Source organism: Paralichthys olivaceus, chromosome 10 (assembly GCF_024713975.1).
Source record: "Paralichthys olivaceus isolate ysfri-2021 chromosome 10, ASM2471397v2, whole genome shotgun sequence".
NCBI lineage: Eukaryota > Metazoa > Chordata > Actinopteri > Pleuronectiformes > Paralichthyidae > Paralichthys > Paralichthys olivaceus.
Window position 1 is genome coordinate 25804551 of NC_091102.1, and position 20524 is coordinate 25825074.

The 20524-nt window shown below is 41.4% G+C and overlaps 1 protein-coding gene across 5 annotated transcripts in view; it reads right to left on the bottom strand.

Annotated features, from left to right (window-relative positions):
• Positions 1-5271: 5271 nt before the first annotated feature.
• Positions 5272-20524, bottom strand: part of bcar1 (BCAR1 scaffold protein, Cas family member) — a 133114-nt gene continuing 117861 nt past the window's right edge. For all 5 annotated transcript variants that reach the window (XM_069533714.1, XM_069533710.1, XM_069533712.1 and 2 more), the window contains 4 exons: positions 12457-12846; positions 11164-12042; positions 9602-9691; positions 5272-6748 (listed from right to left, as the gene is read on the bottom strand). In XM_069533714.1, coding sequence (XP_069389815.1) covers positions 6203-6748; positions 9602-9691; positions 11164-12042; positions 12457-12846 — 1905 coding nt within the window. In that variant the 3' untranslated portion in view covers positions 5272-6202. The remainder of the gene's footprint in view (positions 6749-9601; positions 9692-11163; positions 12043-12456; positions 12847-20524) is intronic.

Here is a 20524-nt window from a genome sequence, read left to right on the forward strand (position 1 = left end):
TTTGTGTATGCATCCATCCACATGCAAATGCAGAGATGTCCTCTACTTCACTATTGTTTAGCAACAAACACAACATCCTGAAGCCTTTATTGCGGAGGAGGCTGGGATCCTTTCACATCTGCAGGAAACTGCTGCTGATGTTTTATCAGTCAGTAGCTGCAAGCGCCTTCTTTTATGCTGTGGTGTGCTGGGGAGGCAGCATGAAGAAGAGAGAATGCTACATGGCTGGACAGACTGGTGAGGAGAGCTGGCTCAGTGGTGGGCACAGAGCTAGTATCTCTTATATCAGAAAGAAAGAAGGACCCTAAACAAACTGCTGGACATCATAGATAATACAGACCACCCCCTGCACAGCACACTGTCCATTACTCTCCATTCAGTAAAATGATAAATCAGAGGTTGTTTCTGGGGTAAACAGCTTTGCAGCCAAATGTCCTCTGATAGCCTCCTCAGAGCCACATTCACGTTTGCATGCACACACCAGAAACTGCTCACACAAGTTCTCGCCGAAAGACACGTTCGGGGTGTGTGTTAGTATCGCTAAAATCCACCACCTCCTTCTCATAAATAGCACCACCGGAACTGGCATACACCACAATGTAGAACCCGTCTTCATGTTTGACCCAGAATGAAACATCCAGAGTCTGGGTCAGAGAGTTCAGAAACATGAAGACCTGTCTCCACAGAGATTGAACATGTTTCAGTTTAAAATCCCTACAGTCACTGGCCGGAATCCACTCACCATCTTCCAAAAGTGCTTCAGCTCCTGTTCGAGTACCTGGTTGGAGATAAACGGGGTACCCCGGACACAATGACCCGGGTGGAAGGCACCACCAGTGGGGACACCTGGACAAGCTGATCCTTGATGAACAGGCCGCTCTCTATGAGCTGAGACACAAACTTCTGCTCCTTCAGAAAAAACGACCACCGTTTTGTTCATGCATGAGGCATAAGAGATGTTCCTGTGTCCCACCTGTTCTCCTACTGCCAACAACACCTGCTCCACTGGGCTGTCCTGCTGCAGTACCAGCCTCACTCCGTGTCTCAGTGACAACCACAGCAAAACAACAACTAACAACTACTACACAATCATACAAAAACACAGTTAAGTAAAGTAGAGAAGTTTGAGAAAAACAAACTCACACACGCCCACCAAACTCTCTACCACCAAACGCCCAGCATGCAGTGCAGAGAGAGAGACATTTTTGACTTTTAAATTAACTTTTATTTAGTTCATTTCATGATCTTTCCAATAATCGCATCAGCAAAAAAATAAATAACACTTCAATCACATGATATTTTACAAAAGAACACTACATGTCACACACACACACTGTACCCAGTTAAAAAAGAAGGACCAGTGAACCGCCCTTTTCCAGTGAACATAAAACCTGTCTGATCCCCCAATGAGACCTGAAAACTTCCAGGTTACTGGTCAGGGTCTAGACGGCGTGTTCTATTCTCAGGTGAGCTGCTACCAAACCTTTAAAACATTTCACCACATCTGTCCAGCCTTCACCCAACATCTGGTTCTTCCTGCTCTTCCAGGTGGCCAGTTTAGCCATGCCGAGAGAGAGAGAGAGCAGGATGCCAATAGAATGAATGGCGCTATGTCTACTGTTGAGCAGGCCAAGGTAGATCTCTGGAGTGGCTCTAAGTGGGAAAGTTATGTACAGGCAGGCGGTGGCAGACTAATAGTGCCATGAACAGTGGAATAGTTTAAGGCTGAGTATCAGCTCTTTGATTCACGGAATTGTCTGGCTAGGGCAGAGTGGAGCACTAGGGGTTCTGGAGGAGTAAATTATCGGCAGGTTGACAAAGGGCAATGCTGAATGTGGCTGGGGGGCACAGATGAGTATGGCAGGTCTGAGGCTCAAGAAAAACAGGTTCAGGTAAAAACTAAAGAGTCACAAAAACAAAAGGTATGCATAAAGGCAATGTATAAGTTTGGCTGAGTCATTTACGATTATGGGTTTAACAATGAACTGGCAAATACTGAAGAGGCACAGATGACAATCAGAGATGATGGGCAGCAGGTGGTTGAGTTGTTTGGTGGGAGAGTAGAAAGTAGGTCAGCCACAGGTAGCCTGAAACACACAAACAGCCAGGGGGCACAAACTGGGGACAAACACTCAACAATATAGGGAAGCGGAAACACAGGAGAAAACAGAGGAAATGCTAGAAGTACTAATATGCTGCAAATTGTAACATCAAGTTAAAATCCGAATAAAATCAAGGGGATATTCCATCAAATTGGCTCAACGGAAATACTGGCTTATTTAAGTGAGAGATCCATTCAATGACTCTGGCTAAAATTAGCTGTGTCTCAAAGAATGTCAGACGGGCGGAGACAAGTTTTTGTCACGCTCACACTCTTAATGTCTGTGATCATAATAATAAAAACATATTTTAAAAAGTTTTAACACATACACACAAAATTCGGTTTCTGTCACAATCTGTTAGCGTGTCAAAGTTTTGGCGAACTGTTTATTAATTATTTTCAAGCTGTCAAAAAAAGAAATTAATCAATGACAAGGATGACCTTCTGCTGTGTTTGAATTAATACTGACATCTCTCTTAAATGTCTTTTTCTCCCACTTTAATTTGATTGTTAGTTTTTTGGTACCGAGGAGAAGATGCCTTTTATACATTTCACGGAATGTGAAATACAAACGAGTACGAAGACTAGCTGATGAAGTTTTTATAATGAACTTTTCAACTTTATTACTGAAGTGACTCTGTCATCTCCTGCAGTAAAATGTAAAATTAAACCTAATGCGAAGACTCAGACACCTCTATTCCCACCCCCTCTGCAGCTGTAAGGGCTCAGGTGGTGATGCCGCTTTGCCTTCGCCTTTTACCTGGCTCCCAGCACGGATTTCCTCTAGGCCGGACGTAACAACATTTAATTCGATGCTACCTTAAACCGAGTTTTAAACCTAAATATCCGCTGATAGCTTCCAACGAGGTGCATTCAGGGACTGTCGGAAATGCTAATGTCCGCTAGCTTAGCCACTTCTGGTGGACTTTTAGACCTAAAAACATGGTGTAATGACCTAGTTTCGAGTCGAACATTAATGTCGGGGCTTGCTGACACTTGGATGGGGCAGTTTGGAGGCATGTTTTTTTAATCTGTTTTAATACGTTTGAAGCTTTGGTCACTAGTTACTTCAATTGTCTTGGATTCTGCTCTGACCTGTTTACCCCTGACACTCCTAGTGTTTTGTAGACTCAAACACTTAACCCACCTCTCCATAGCCATAGTAGTGTGTGTAGATAATGAGTGGATTTTAATTTCTGTGTGAACTATACCTTTAATAACCACAGTCTTAATGTATCTAGTGATCTGACAATTCATTCATTAAACATACAATTAAAACAATGTAGGTTGTGGAGTAACTTTAACACCAGATTTGAAAAAGTTTAGTTTGTGATAAAATTCTGTGGCTTCTTATACCAATACTGAAGATCAGCGCTAAGAATGTTTCTACTCTCTTCCCTATATGTAGTTCCAGTCCCCCCTTATAACAAATGCATTCAATTCAGATTCAGATATTTTCTGCCATGATTTTGCTGTGTTGATTATGTCACAACTCACAGGTTTTTGCCTCTTTGGGGGACATTCTATCCTCTTTCTAAAAACGATTATTCTGGCCTGCATGCACATGCCCAACACAAGGCTTGTTAAGACCCAATTGCAAATGTTTTATATGTGTCTGCATCTTTGAATTAGGTTTACTTTACATTTGGCTGCAGGAGAAAACTTTATCACTGAGCAGGCCTACTTCAGCAAGGAATATAATAAGTAGGCTTATATTGCCATCATCAAAAATATCATCGGCTACTCATTAAGTTGGAGATACAGAAGATGGAGAGAGATGAAAGGGATTTAATCCAAAAGAGGTGATGCAAATGACATGTTAATTAACTGAGATAGGTAGGTATGTAGAGGTCCCTCAATGGTCTCCCATCCTCCAGTTCCTGCAAGGCTGGATCAATGTCCTGCCATTGCTCCCATGCTGGCATCCTGGGCAGTCTCTTACATCTTAGTGTGGCATTGTTGTGCAAGACTGCACATGCAACAATTATGCCACAGGCCCTGTCAGGAGCCAGATTTACCCTGCGGCCTTTTAGGCACTGAAATATCAACTTGAGTTGTCCAAAGGCTTTTCCATACATGCCCTAGTTTTGGTGTGGACATGATTGAAGGCCCTCTCTGCATCTGTTCTAGTACTGTATCTGTATAGAGCATCAGCAAATAAGACATGCAGGGATAGCCTCTATCGCCAAGTGGTATTCTATTGAACTCTCCAGCAGAATGTATTGTAGATATACGCATAATGATTATGGGTCAAGTCCAGCTGGGGTCGGAATATGCACATGCGTGCAGTCTATGGCACCAAAGACATTGGGGAAGTCTACACGAGAGAATTAAGTTAATGTACAGACATGTTTTAAAATACTGTACATTTATGTGCACCCACCTGCAATGGAATAAAATGCCTCCTTGATCATTTGTGTATGCAAGTGGCCTGGGAAAACTATGAAGATATTTAAAACCTCCTCAGAGCAAGACAAGCTCTCCTTATTTCCCTGCATACCATTGCCTTTAAGAGATGTTCACCATCTCTGACACTCTTTACCTCTCCCACAGGTACTCCTCAGGAAAGCTCAGCGGATTGGTCCAGTCTCTGAAGACCCTCAGGGTGGTTCAAATAGCCCTTGCAGGATCTGAGAACCTTCCTTCACAGGATCGTCAATGAATGGAAATGCCATGATGTGGATCACACTGATTCTTCTGGGGTTCTAACTACTTTTCAGATGCACTGCTTATATATCACACTGTGTTAATTGATTGTTTAACTTAAAAAGTATTTTTAATGGTGCAGTTCATGGAGCTAAGTTAAAACCATGCCTAATCAGGTCCCGGAGAAGTAACTCTGCTCAGGTGGTCTTTATAAACTTTAAACAATGTTGGCTGAAACTTTTAACAATTTGGCAGCGAACTAGTCCCTTTAAACTGTGATGGAGAGTTTGGGTCATTATCTTATCTTTTCAAAATAAAGTAACTGACTGACCAGTTGGTTTGTTTGGAACCTGTCTGATTGTGTTAGTACTTCCCAAATTTTACAATAAAAAATGAAACCAAATTTAGCTGGAGGTTTTCTATGATCATGAATCTATGTTTAATGCAAATCTTCCTCTGTACATGGACCAAACCTTTTTCACTGGTTTTCATTGCAAACTGAATATGCATCCAAATAATCAGTGTCCAGAAAAGAAAAAAACAGGTTTAATTGCATTTGTTTATCTTTAACCCTTTACACGCTTTCGCTCGATACATGCCTCGAACAAAACAACCGACGTAGATTTACAAAAAAAGCTGTTGAGATGGCACTGAGATAATCATTAATAACTACAGTACTGGAACTGTACAGTTATGTTGACATCTTTTGGCAGGAGTTTTGCCTGCACTGGTGAACTCAATGTGGACACCTTGCTCAAACTCAGAGGCAACATGTAGAGCTGTCAGTTTGTCATCAGGGGAACTTTAAAGATGGCTGTGTGCTCCAGTGTTTTCATGAAGTGTGCCTTTGTCAAGGATGGAAGAGCATAAACATAGTACAACATCTCCATTTACATGTCAATAACAATAAAGATACAAGGATAAAGAATCAGCCATAATCAATGGTATAGCAATATTAATTATATTATTATTGATACTGTCAAAAACTACATTTATGTTTTCATCTTATTGAAAAAAAGAGCCATATATTTATATTTATACAATGGAAGTTCTGTGGTCTTTTATTGTTCTGGTTTATGACTAAATATTTACCCTAAATAATTACAATGATTATTTTACAACCATTGGCCCAGCCCACTGATGATAAAATGTTTCTTTTAGCTTGTCTAGAAAAAAACGTGCTGTGGAAGGAGTGATTAAAGAGGAATGGTCCAAGTGTAAAGCGAGGGAGGGAGGGAGCAGAGGATGGATATGAGGTCAGCCTCCCAGTCCCAGACAGGGTCTCAGGGTTTCCCTTACTTCATGTAACAAACAAAATGAATGGAAATCCTCTTCCGGTCGAAGGTCTCCAACCTTACACTGAAAGGGTGTACACAGTGTCATCAATGATGTGTTACAGGGAGCATTTACTCCTCTCATTGTGTCATTGTTTTTTTCCTTCTCCCCTCTCAACCCCTACATCAGCAATAATTGTCCCAGCACCATCCTGAACTGCTGTGTATACCCAGCCAGCTCCCTCACCCTCTCATTCATGTCTTTTGCTGCTCCAGGGGAAGGATACTGAAGTGCTGCTGTCTTTGTACTGATCACAATGTCTTTGAGTTTTTCGCAGAGGATGTTGCTATTCTGGGCCACTTGTGCCCTCACCTCAGGAGACTTGGCCTGACGTGAAAGTGTGTCGCCGATGAACACCAGCTTATGTGCGCTGAGGATGACAAATTTGCTGTGTGCTACAAAAATCTTGGGCGGCTGATTGGAGTTGACAGCAGTGAAGAAGGCATCAATGGCATTGGTCACGGTGGTTACATTCTGCTCACACTGCTCCTGGTAAAACAGGAGGAGCTGCTGGTCGCCGTAGCAGAGCTTGGAGGAAGAGGGGCCTTCAGAGCCATTCTGGGCTAGCTGGTCGGCCAGAGGGTGGTGGGGGGGCGGGACCCAACCCGTCATGTCATTGTTGATTGGTCGGCTGACTTCCTGCTCTAACCGTTCAAACTGCTTAATCTGGAGGAAGAGGAGGGGACAGGGAATACTTAAGAGTAATATTTCTAGAGCTATAATGATTAGCCAGTTGCTCAATAGCTAGAAAATAATCAACAATTTTGATAATATCCAATGTATAAATATTTAAGCAAATTTTAGATTTTCTGTTTCAGCTTCTTAAATGCCAGGATTAGATTCCTTTCTCTGTTCTGTAGGATTCTGAGTTGAATCACTGAGTCTGGGAAACTTGTGCCTCCTCAACTCAATTGGATTAATTGATTCATCAAAATTGATTCATCAAAAACAATGGGCCTCCTCATTCACCAACCGCTATTAAGAAGACATTTCTTCTTGAAACCTACTTACAAAGTTTTACGAAGTTTCTGACATTCAACAATGTTTTCTTATCTGCGATTTGTTCCTATGTAACAACAGAATCTCTGCACACTCAAGAGCAAACTTATGAACACTTGACTTGCTTGTGCAAAATAATCTTCAATTATAACAGTGTATAGTGGGATTTAAATTACCAAATAATTGTATTATTTATAATATATTGCTTGTATGTGGTTTGAAGTTTAGAATTAATTTTCAAGACCAAAATGAATAATCTTTATTGATTTCTTTTTTGTCTAAAGATTTTAACTGCATGGACATGTTGAGCACTTATGTACAATAAGAGTCTTTTTTTTTTTCATCATTTTTAGTCCTGACACACTGGTGTTTACATATTAAATGTGTCTCATATTCCATGGTTTTACAGCCACAGCTTTTACTTCAAATGTGCCTTTCAAATTTAGCCTTTTGAAAACTATGAAGACAAGAAGTGACCTATGAGATGCAACCGCACCACACAGCGCCCAGGTCAGTGTCCAGATCAGAAAGCGGCTCAGGTCCCATTTTTATGTCTGTCAGAGCCTAAGAGAAAACTAACTGACCTGGACATGAGCCCGCTGGTTATTCTGTCTTTTGTGTCCGAACCGGCCCTAATCCTGATGCTCTGCGTTTGTGTTTCCCTGTCCCTTACACAGATGGTTAAAGCTTGTATTCCCAGATTACAGACATGAGCAGTGTTAAAAATTAAGCCCAGCCAACGGCTGACCCAAACCCAAACCGAATGGTGCTCAACTGAGGGTTAACTTCCAGCGCTGTGTTTCCAAAGATGCACTGGTCCAGCTCAGATAACTTTGCCAAGCCTGTCCCCCTCCCTTTAGTGTTTGAAAATATTTATCTTGACTTTAGATTTGAGATCAATCTATTTTTTACTTTATCAACTGTGCGATTTTTTCCCAATACACCTTTAACTGAACACGTAACTGCATCCCATATATTGTTTTTTTGTGTTATTTTATATCCTCTGCTTACACTGCTATATATAACATCTTGTTTTACAGTTTGAGTTTGGTGCACTTCCTGTCTTTAGAATTTTGTTTAGGCATTCTTGACTTCTTAAATTTTCTTTTCAGTTTCTGTGATTTCTATTTGCACACATGGCCCTGTGGTCTCATGCCCTTTTATGGGTATGGGTGGGGGTTATCCTATGCTAATTAGGAATGACTGGCACACACTTTCAACTTATGAAGGCAATGGCATTCATAAGAACATATAAAGAAAATATATATGAACACAGGTGCAAACAGTTCTGCAGTTTAAGAAGCCATACTTAATCCAATCTAGAGTTTTCTTAGGAACTGTTTTAAGAACAAAGAAGAAACTTAAGAAAAAATAATACTACTGATATTAAGGTAGTTTACCTTTGGTTACATATCAAACTTTCAATCTTTCTCTGTGAAGCCTCACACAGCACATCATACATAGACTGTATTTGTCTAGAACAAAATTATCTCATAGTATGATGCTGCTGCTGGGATGGTATTGGGCAGGCGATGAGCAATGCCTGGTTTCAGCAGACAAGAGAATCTTGTGTTTTTTTACAGTCTGCGAGTGAAATTTCTTCTTTCTTGCTTGACATTTAAACAGCTTTAGTTGCTTTTATCAGTTGATTATGATGATTATTATTGTTATTAACCCCTATTCACTGAACTGTTAAAGTTATTGTTGAGATTTTGGAAGTTTCTCTCATCTTAACACAGAGTGATGATCAGGTTCTTGGTCTTCTCTGTTACTGAGGTTCTTCTCTCTTTATTGCTCAGCCAGTTTGGCAGCCAGCTATAGGAAGAGTCCTGATTGTTAAAGACTTCTTCCCTTTGTTTCTAACCTTCCCCTGATCTGATCTTTGTTTTCACACAGTCCTGTCTCTGAGCCCAGCCGGTAGCACATTCCATCTCAAGACTTGGTCTTTGCTCTGATATGCAGCTGTGAGACAGATGTGTCTTTCTACATCATATGCATTCAGTATGTGAATTTATCACAGGTGATCTCCAACCAAAGTGTAGAAACATCTTAAAGATGATTAAGAGAAATAGGGACACCTGACCAAAAAATTGGTCTGAATACTAATGTCAATGTTATAATTCAATTTTTCACATTTAAGAAATGTAAATTCTTAAATTTTGTTTTCCCCCTGTACTTATGGTTGAATAGCCCCTGGCTTCATTATGTCCTTTAAATGTTAAACCAACCAACCAACCTATTCACTTTAAATAGTAAACTCAACTGCACAACTTATTTCCTATTTCTTTCCTACTTATTTTGTTGTAGACTTGTTTGTCTCTGAGTGGCCAAGTACTAATTAAAGCAGGTTCTATGTTCAATCTTGCACGCACGCACGCACGCACACGCACGCACACACACACACACACAAACACACACTCACACACACACACTCACACACACTCTCTCTCTCACTCACACACACACACACACACACACACACACACACACACACACACACACACACACACACACACACACCTGTTGCTGTTCCAGTTGTGTCTTGTTGTGGCGGATGATGTTGCCTTTCTCCAGCAGCTGTCTTTGGTTCTTCTCGAACTCTTCCTTTCCCTGACACATCAACACACCGAAACACAGCAGTTACACCACTTGCGCTGGTTAATTTTAAACACATCTTCATGGATCAATAGATGCGTCATGAATATATTGCCTCTGTCTCCCTCAAGTGGCATTAAGTGGGACTGCAAAATCAGTCCCCAGTACTATTTTCAAAAGAAGGCACATGTATAGACTTGGTATAAAACAAAACAACTTCACAGGCATATATACTCATTCATCATGATAGGTGTGTCAGGGAGAGTGAGTTTGTCCCTCACAGACATGCTATGTAAAAAGTATGACTATATGAGTATATCACTGTTATTATGGCAGACATGAAGACTTTACAACATCATGCTATAATGTTAAATTTGTCAACAAAAACTATGACTTTCATACTGCCTGCGTGAGTAGTGTGGGTCAGGCATGTGAGCTGCACTGCTCTTCTATAGAAATGAGGTCTTGTGGATTTTCTCAGTGTACTGCACACAGTTCAAGGCAAAAATTATCTTTCACCACAGTTTCAGTGTCTATCTGTCAAATATGTCACAAACATAAATAACTTGCAACACTTTCTGCACCTGTTTCAAAGCACTCTTGCATTGCTGTTGACCAAATACATTGAACCTGCAGCTTTAAAACAAAAACTATTTTTAGTTCAAAAACTAGAATTACAACACTGGGGTTGTTTGCCTCCGCTAACCAGTGCAGGTTTTGTGTAGATAGTATATAAGACTATCAGATTCTAATCAGGTCATTCATGGACAAAGCGAATTCTGCTGGATGTAATGAAATTCCCTACCTTTGTCCTTTGGCTACCAAAATCAAATCAGTTAATCCTTGAGTCAGAGTGAAAGTTTGTACCAAACTTTTCCTAAAGGCGTTCCTGAGATATCAAGTTCATGAGAATGGAATGGACGGACAACCCAAAAACATAATGTTACATTACATTAGATTACATATCATTTAGCTGACGCTTTTATCTAAAGTTACTTACAATAAGTGCATTCAAACATGAGAATTCAAACCTAGAAAAGCAAGAATCAAATATATATAATATATATTTAATAATATATAATTTATAATAACTGGATAAATGCATGGGTAAATGTGAGTGCTTAAAAATTCATATAACCAATGGAAGACTAAAATGTAATTATTGAGAATTCAGGAAAACATTTCTGTTTATTACTAGGATGTGATTGCAACTAAATCAATGTCAGCTACCAGAATTCTCATAAATACTGTCTGTATTCAATACAAAGTTCAGCATTCTGTCTCATATAACCACCATGTGTAGATTTGGGTTCACAGTTTGTGTCAGACTTCCTCACATGTGCAGAGTATCATTCAACAGAGACAATAAACTTTAATCATAATGGTAACCACAACAACAAAGTTTCAACTTCACTGTGTCAGCCAACGTCCTCATATGTTGCTGTGTGTGTGTGTGTGTGTGTGTGTGTGTGTGTGTGTGTGTGTACCTGTAGATGCACATAGTCGTAATCCTCCATCCACCCTTCCTCTGTGGTCTCATATGGCCTGTTCACACCTTCCTCTTCCACTCCAGCTGTAAACTTTGGTGGTGAGGGGAGGGGTCGTGACTGAATGTTCATCTTCTCCCCTCCCTGATAGCTCCCACTACCTGATCCTGTCAGGTGACTGCTGATCTTCCCTGGAATTGGAGGAAGTGGCAGCTGCTGCTGCCGGTTGGTCCGTTTGAAGAGAAGAGAAGCATTACCGTGGAGAAAGGAGGCAAGCTGCTTGGCATCGTCTGGGATCCCCCGTGCTGTCATGATTATTTGATCTAAATCATCCCCTCCCGGTGGCGGTGCTGTGAGTGCCTTGTGTGACCAGGAAATAGCATCTAAGCTCTGACTGTGTTGAACCAAACTCTGGAAGACCTCCTCCATCTTCCCCACCTGTCGGCCCAGTTTAGTCTGCAGAGAGCGGTCTGTGGCCTGGGATGCATTTGCCACAGCCCCCCTGGCAAATTCTAAGAAATCTCGGACACTGGCACGCACCCGGTCTGCGGCCTGATGAATAGCTGAAAGGTTCCCTTCCAGGTGAGCAGGGCTTCTCCAGTTACCTGTGATGAAGGACATCATGAGGGAAACACTGGACTCAACGGCTTGCTGTAGACGAGACAGACGCTCCATGGCCTGCTCTAGGTCCAAGATGAGGGGTTTCCCTGAAATGCAGCCAGGAGCAGGAACTGAAGAGGAAGACAAGGTGTCATGGACAGAGACCATGTCTAAGGATGAAGCAGAGTGATTGCTCCGTGTACTTCCAGTACTCGAGGCAGAAAGCCGCTTGAAGGACATGTTTAGTTCCTCACTGGTGGACTGGGCATCACGCACAACCTGGAAAACAGATATCAGCCATTTCCTGCCTTAGAGCTGAGGTAGAAGTGTTTATTTAATCAACAAAAACTAGGATGTAAAATATGAAGACAAAACGTGAATAAAAATGATAACAAATTTCATAAACAAATAGAAACCAAATGATAATATGGAAGAACGGATACATTAACATAACATTTCAAAGTCTTGTTAAGTTATGGCTAATTGGAGCTGAAATGACTGAAAACCTATTTCAAAGCAAATTAAATTCTTAAAAACCATAAATACACCCGAGTAATTTCAGTAAATCTAAGGGAGTACAGCGACAGAGACTAAGGTTCAGAGGACACTGTTGTAAAATCAAAAACAGGCTAACAGTACATTTCTGCTAACATTTTTCTCAAAATGTGGGCCTGCCCCTTTATCTCTACCTACCTGTGGTGGGAAGTCATAGACATAGTGATCAACCTTCTCTCCTCCTCTTTCCTCTCTTTCCCTGGGGAAGTCATAGACATCCTGTGTGGGCTGAACTTCGGTCCGCAGGCTGGCTGGGATGTCATAGATCTCCTGGGGGACATGGCTCACCCTGCTTTTATCACTGTGATAATGCTTTGCAGTCAGAACGGGGGGCGGGACATCATACACATCCTCTGGAATGGGTGGCTCTTTGTCATTGTCATTCAGGCTTTTGTGCAGGTACTGGCTAGGAGGGACAGGGACTTGGGGTTTGAGTTTGGCAAAGTGTGGAGGAACATCGTAGGTCTCCTCTCTGATAGGCTGAGTATCAGGGACATCTTTACTGACAGATGGGGGGAAGTCATAGACCTAAAGAGAAAGTGGGGCAGAAATATTGTGCATACGTTACATTTTTGATGTTTTTATTTATTGAACAATACATTTCTTTAAAGCACAGTCACTCACTTATTCTTTAATATGAATGGTTTTAGTTGCTAGGACTTCGCAGACAGATCAATCTCGCATCTCATCATGTCTGGAATAATTTCAGGTTATTGATCACTGACAACTGTGTCTTTGCTTGTATTTACATCCAATCAGTTGTAATCACTATATTTGAATAATTCTGTTACACAGTCTGCATTCATATAATGATATATGGTACATGTAATGGAAGTTTTCTGGAAGCTGGTGAAAGGAGAACTCAGACAGCAGCTGATGCCTTATGCAGAGGAGACCAGAAGGTGCAACAATACAAATGCTAACAAAGCAACATGAGCAATTGTCACCCCCAAGTCTCAAGATGTCTTCCATAGCATCCCCATATATCTTGCTCTACTTGTGTCACCCATTCTAACAGCACATCAATGAATGGCTAAATTTGCTGTCACTCTCTATGTTACATGTAGGTGTTTGCATCCTGTTGGATACTGGTATAATACGCAAAAGAGTTGAAGTTGGTGCCTCTCTGTCTGGGGCATCTGAGTTAGATATAAAAGAAGCTAACATAATACGGTACATAGTGGCATATACAGTAATGTGTGAGGATATAAATTCCTCAACAGTACACACTGGTTGATTCAAAAAAATGACAACGTTATTTTCACTATCTATATTTATACATATATATGAAATTATATTGCATCAGAAGACACATTATGAGCTCTATGAACCCCTTCAATCCGGTTTCAGACCCCAGCACAGAGACAGCCCTCATCAAAATTACCAATGGCATCCTGATCGCTGCCGACTCCGAACACATCATTATCCTCATCCTCCTTGGCCTCTCTGCTGCCTTCGACACAGTCTCCCACACCCTCTTCCTCAACTACCTATCCAAACACCTCGGCCTTACTGGATAAGCTCTCACCTGATTTCAATCATACCTCTCCAACAGGAAACAGTTCATCACCATCAAAGTAGCTCTAGCTCCAAACAAGGTGTGCAGCAAGGCTCAGTGCTGGGTTCCCTCCTTTTACCATCTACATGATCCCTCTTGGTCATATCATCTGTCACCCAGCTCTATTTAAGCACTCATCCATTCGCTCAGCTCCACCCCAGTCACTATTGCCTGCATGACATTAAAATCTGGATGACATATAACCTTCTCAAACTGAACAGTAATAAGACTGTGCTACTGGCTACATTGTGGTCCCAAGGCTCTGCTCCGGAAGGTTGGAGATCTCCTCAACATCAGCGGCTACTCCATCTTCCCATCCCCCAAGGTCCTCAACCTGGGTGTCATTCTTGACTCGAACCCTCTCCTTCCTATCCCACATCAAATCTGTTACCAAATCCACTTTCTTTCATCTCAAAAACATCTCCAGACTCCGGCCTTCACTCCCTGACTCCGTGGCAGAAACCCTCACTCATGCCTTCATCACCTCCCGCCTGGACTACTGTAATGGATTCCTGTCCAGTGTACCTGACAACATTCTGAAATGACTCTGTACAGAACTCCACTGCCAGGGTTCTCACCCACACTATGACCACAATTAATTTGTTTTCCTGGGGCCAGAGCATGTTTGAACCATTTTACTTCTATTGATCTTCCTAACCGAAACTTGGCTACAAGACGGAGAATATGTAGGTTTAAATGAAGCGACGCCCCCAACCCACTCTAATACTCACATTCCTCGGAACACAGGCAGAGGTGGAGGGGTTGCAGCAATCTTTAAATCTGATCTATCTATCAACCCCCGACCAAAAGAGAGTTATAACTCTTTTGAAAATCTTAGAACCAGCCTCATCCACCCAAGCCTGACGTCACATAAACCAATTAATATAGTCATCATATATCGTCCACCCGCCCCTTACTGTGAATTCCTATCTGAATTCTCTGAATTTTTATCAGAATTAGTTCTTAAAACAGATCAGATCATTATAGCCGGTGATTTGAATATTCATGTAGATGTTGCCAATGACAGCCTTAGTTCAGCATTTAAATCAATAATAGACTCAATTGGTTTCACTCAAGATGTGAATCAACCGACCCACTGCCTGAATCACACTCTTGATCTTGTCCTGACATATGGCATTGACATAGAAAATATAACAATATTCCAACAGAACCCGCTTCTGTCTGACCATTTTTTACTTAAATTTGAATTCAGAATTGTTAATTACGTCAATTCTGGACGGAAATTCTATTATAGTCGATGTTTATCCGACAAAACTGTTCACAAATTTAAAGAACTGCTCCCCTCCTCACTTCCCTCTCAGCCATGTGTCAGTACAATACAAGAAGATTATCCAAACCTTACTCCCACACTAGTTGATAACTTTGTAAATAGTACTGCAGCCTCACTAAAAACAGCACTTGAAGCTGTCGCCCCATTAAAAAAGAAGAAAGTAAGTCAGAGGAGATTAGCTCCGTGGTATAATTCCCAAACGCGCGTTCTAAAACAGACATCGCGGAAGCTAGAAAGGAAGTGGCGTTCCACCAATCGCCAAGACTTCCACCTAGCCTGGAAGAATAGCCTTATAAATTACAAAAAAGCACTTAGAAATGCCCAAACCTCTTATTATTCATTACTAATAGAAGAAAATAGGAACAACCCCAGGTTCCTCTTCAGCACTGTAGCCAGGCTGACAGAAAGTCACACCTCTACTGACCCATCTATTCCTCTAGATCTGAGAAGCAATGACTTCATGAGCTTTTTCACTAATAAAATTACAACCATCAGGGATAAAATCCACCACCTCCTCCCAGTGAATAACACTGATACATTGTCTGGTCCTGAAACCATAGCACCAGATTTATGTCTAAACAAATTTTACTCTATTGATCTTCCTGAACTGACCTTGTTAGTTTCATCATCTAAACCAACTACTTGTCAGCTGGACTCTGTTCCAACTAGACTTTTTAAAGAAGTCCTCCCCCTAATTGACAGTTCCATTTTAAATCAGATTAATATGTCTTTGCTAACCGGCTACGTACCACAGGCTTTTAAGGTAGCTGTCATTAAACCTCTGCTTTAAAAGCCTATGCTTGATCCAGAGGTTTTAGCTTATTACAGACCCATATCCAAGCTGCCCTTCATTTCCAAAATCCTAGAAAAAGCTGTTGCTAACCAGCTGTGTGAATACTTAGATAGAAACGGATTGCTGGAAAATTTCAGTCAGGATTTAGAATCCATCACAGCATAGAAACAGCACTATTACAGTCATTAATGACCTTTTCATGGTATCAGATGATGGACTTGTCTCTGTCCTCGTCCTGTTGGATCTTAGTTCAGCATTTGACACCATAGATCATAAGATTCTGTTACAGAGACTAGAACATGTAGAGATTAAAGTAACAGCACTAGGCTGGTTTAAATCATATTTGTCACATAGATTTCAATTTGTTTACGTCAACAATGACCCCTCCATGCACATGCAAGTTAGTCATGGAGTTCCACAACGTTCTGTCCTTGGACCGATACTCTTCACCTTATATATCCTCCCCCTAGGCAACATCATCAGAAAGCACCACGTACACTTCCATTGTTACACAGACGACACCCAGCTGTACATTTCTATGAAGCATGATGAATCGAGTCATTTAGTTAAACATCAAGAATGGCTCATCGAAAAAACTTCCGGTGGCGCGCTACACGGCATGGCAGCATAGTGACTGAGCTCCGGGCATCAGCCTCAAATTCAATAATCTTTACTCAGTACAACCACACATAAACAAACAAATTACACTCCGCTTCGACGATGAACGTGGACAAAACCAAGAAAGAAAGGTACGACCTGCGCAGTAACTCAGAAAGAGAATCTGAGACGGAGGCTGAAGCTAGCGAAACTCCAAATCAAGATGGAGGTGGCAGAGAGACCGAAACTTTGGATTCAATACGCACGGCGGTGAGTGAAGCCTTCACTACGGGAATGGCAGCGCTACAAGCCGAATTGAAAAAAGACCTCTCTGACTTCCGCACGTGCTTCAGGGAAGATATTAAAAAACAAATGGACGAATTTGTATCAGAAGTACCGGAAAATACAGGACGTGACAGGTCAAATTGAGGGAGCAGTGGAACGCGTGGGCCAGATGGAGGAAAACATGCTCGACATGGAAAGATGGGACATCGGAGTCAAAGATACTCTCACCCAGCTGCTCACTAAACAGCGGGCGCTACAGGAAAAAGTGACTGATTTGGAAGGGCGCTCTCGGCGCAATAATATCAGGATTTATGGCATCCCGGAGGACGCCGAGGGCACGTCTGCTGTGACTTTTATTGAAAACTTCATCAAGACGGAGCTGGGGAGCGAACTCGACCGTGGACCGGGGATTGAGCGCGCGCATCGCGCCCTGGCACCAAAACCGCCGCCGAGTGCCCCTCCACGCTCCATGGTGGTTCGTTTCCTCCAGTTCTCAGTCAAAGAAAAGATCCTTCACGCCGCCTGGAAAAAAGAGCTCCGTGTCCAAAACAAACGGGTGTATTTTGATCATGATTATGCAACTGAGGTACAGAACAAAAGGAAGGAATATATACCCATCAAGAAAATACTACGAGAGAACGGCGTACGCTTCCAGACCCCGCTAACAAGACTGCAAGCCTTTTTTGACAGGGGCCCTGTAACGTATAACAGCGCCGCACAAGCAGCAGAAGACCTGCGGAGGAGAGGATACACGGTGGGCGAGATCCCCGGCAGGACCAGGAGCAAAGACATCTCGGAGGAGACGTTGGCTCGGCTTCTCCCATGGGAGACAACAGAGGCCCGACCCGGTGGAGAAAAGCAACGATTCCAGCAGCAGATTCGAGAGAAACTGAAGGAGTATCGCAGAACGGAACCGGGAGCCACAGCAAGGGATGAGTGAGACATTTAATGATAATCTCCCCACTATTTTATTATTAAAATGTTTAGTTAAAATACAGGCTGGTGCCTATGGGCAATAGACAGAGCCACCAAACTCTCTTTTCTTTTCTCTTTCTTTCTACTGAGGGCCCCACCTTGTGGCCAGCTCCCTCACTGTCAAAAGCGACATGACAGCTTTTCTGATGGAGGTTCAGTTCAGTGTTCTACTACGTTCTCGATGTTCATCTGTTTTATACTGTTGTTTATTACCATTGGTCCGGGGTGATACAAGAATGTTTCAATTGCAAGACTGACGCATTATCAACACTATAATATACTGTCCCTGAATGTAAATGGACTGAATAACCCCGTCAAAAGAAGCAAAATGATTGTTAAAATGAAAAGGGAAAAAGTAAATGTGGCATTTTTGCAGGAAACGCACCTTTCAGGTGCTGAACATGAACAACTTAAAAAGATGGGGTATAGAAATACTTTCTTTTCATCATATAAGAAAGGAAAAAGAAGGGGAGTAGCTATATTGATCTCAAATGCGGTCAAATTCGAATTTATATCCCAAATTAATGATAGAGAAGGTAGATTTGTTTTGGTGAAAGGAAAAATAGACCAAAAAGAAGTAACATTATTTAATGTCTATGCTCCCCCGGGAAGCAATATAACCTTTTTCAGAAAGATATTTGAACTAATTACATCACAAACGTATGGGACTCTTATTTGTGCAGGAGATTTCAATATGCTTCTGAACCCTTCTTTAGATACAACCAATAGAACAAGAAAAAGGAATTTAACTGAAAAACGCTTAAACAAAGTACTTAAAGATTTGGGACTTATTGATGTGTGGCGGGCTCTGAATGGATCTACCCCAGGTTATACTTTCTATTCTGCAAGACACACAGTCCATTCAAGGATTGACTATTTTTTCATGTATAACAAAGATCTACATAGGTTGAAATATTGCAGAATAGGTCAGAGGGATCTTTCAGACCACTCAGGGATTTTTCTAACTTTACATTTAGATGGAAGACAGCGAAAAACTTTGTGGCGACTTAACACTGGTTTGCTAAATGACCATACCTTTAGAGATTCAATGGAGAAGGACTTAGCACTATATATGCAGGACAATAATAATGGAGAGGTAAACCCCAGCATATTATGGGACGCCGCTAAAGCTGTTCTCAGGGGGAAGATTATAGCCAGGACAGCTGCACTAAAAAAAATGAAGACCCAAAAATTAGCTGGTCTACAGGAAAAACTGAGAGATTTGGAACATATACACATAACAAATAAAGAACCCTCGATTATACAACAAATTAGACATACTAAACAGGAAATAGATAAAATATTAAGTGAGGAGGTGGAGAAAAATATAAGATTCATGAAACAAGGATATTATGAGGCTGGCCCTAGGGCTGCAAAATTATTGGCTTGGAGGCTCAAAAAACAGGCAGAAAACACTATCCACAGGATCAGGGATCCTACTACAAATAAAATGACTAACAATTTGGATGGCATACAAAAAGCATTTGAAAGATATTATAAATTTTTATACTCTCAGTCAGAACAGGTTAATAACCACTCAGCTGCTGAATTTTTGAACTCCTTAGACCTTCCCACACTAGGTAAAGAAGCTAATGATAAACTCATCTCGCCAATAACAAAGGAGGAAATAAGTAAAGCTATCTCAAGTTTGAACACTAACAAATCACCTGGCACGGATGGCTTTCCTCCAGAATGGTATAAGTCAATGAAAGATCACCTGCTCCCCTATTTGGAGTCCAGCTTTAATTATATTCTAAAAGGAGGCTCCCTCCCCCCCTCCTGGAGAGAGGCCTTCATATCTGTGATCCCCAAAGAAGGTAAGGATAGAGCGGACTGTAAAGGGTACAGACCCATTAGTGTTTTAAATTCAGACTATAAATTGTATGCCACCATCCTTGCAAAAAGAATGGAACCTGTAATGCCCTTACTAATAGACGAGGACCAAACAGGATTCATAAAGAATAGACAGACACAGGACAACATAAGAAGAGCCTTACATACCATCGAACAGATTAACAAAGACCAAATTAGTGCCATCATTCTCAGCTTAGACGCTGAAAAAGCTTTTGATTCAGTCGGGTGGGAATATCTGTATTTAGTTATGAAAAGATTCAATTTTTGTAAGGATTTTATACACTGTATCCAGGCACTTTACACCTCCCCTGCGGCAAGAATCAAAGTTAATGGCAGTCTGTCTGATTCTATAACTTTACAGCGTGGTTGCAGGCAGGGCTGCCCCCTCAGTCCCAGCCTATTTAATTTATTCATCGAACCCTTAGCCCAAGCAATACGTCAGGAGACAGAATTGGAGGGTATATCCATGGGAGGAGAGGAATATAAAATAAGTCTGTACGCGGACGATGTGTTGATCACAATAAAAAATCCTAATTCAGGCCTGCCCCTGTTAATGAAAATGCTAGAAACATATGGGGGATATTCAGGATATGCCCTTAATATACATAAAACACAGGTTATGACATTTAATTACACACCTACTGAAGAAATCAACGTAATGTATAGTTTTAATTGGAACACACCCTTTATTAAATATCTGGGAGTAAATTTGCCTAAAGACATGTCACAGTTATTCAATATTAACTATAACAGTATTAACAAAAAAATATATGATGACCTCGATGGGTGGAGCCTGTTGCCTCTTGACTTTGGTGGCAGAATTAGATCAATAAAAATGAATATTCTCCCTAGG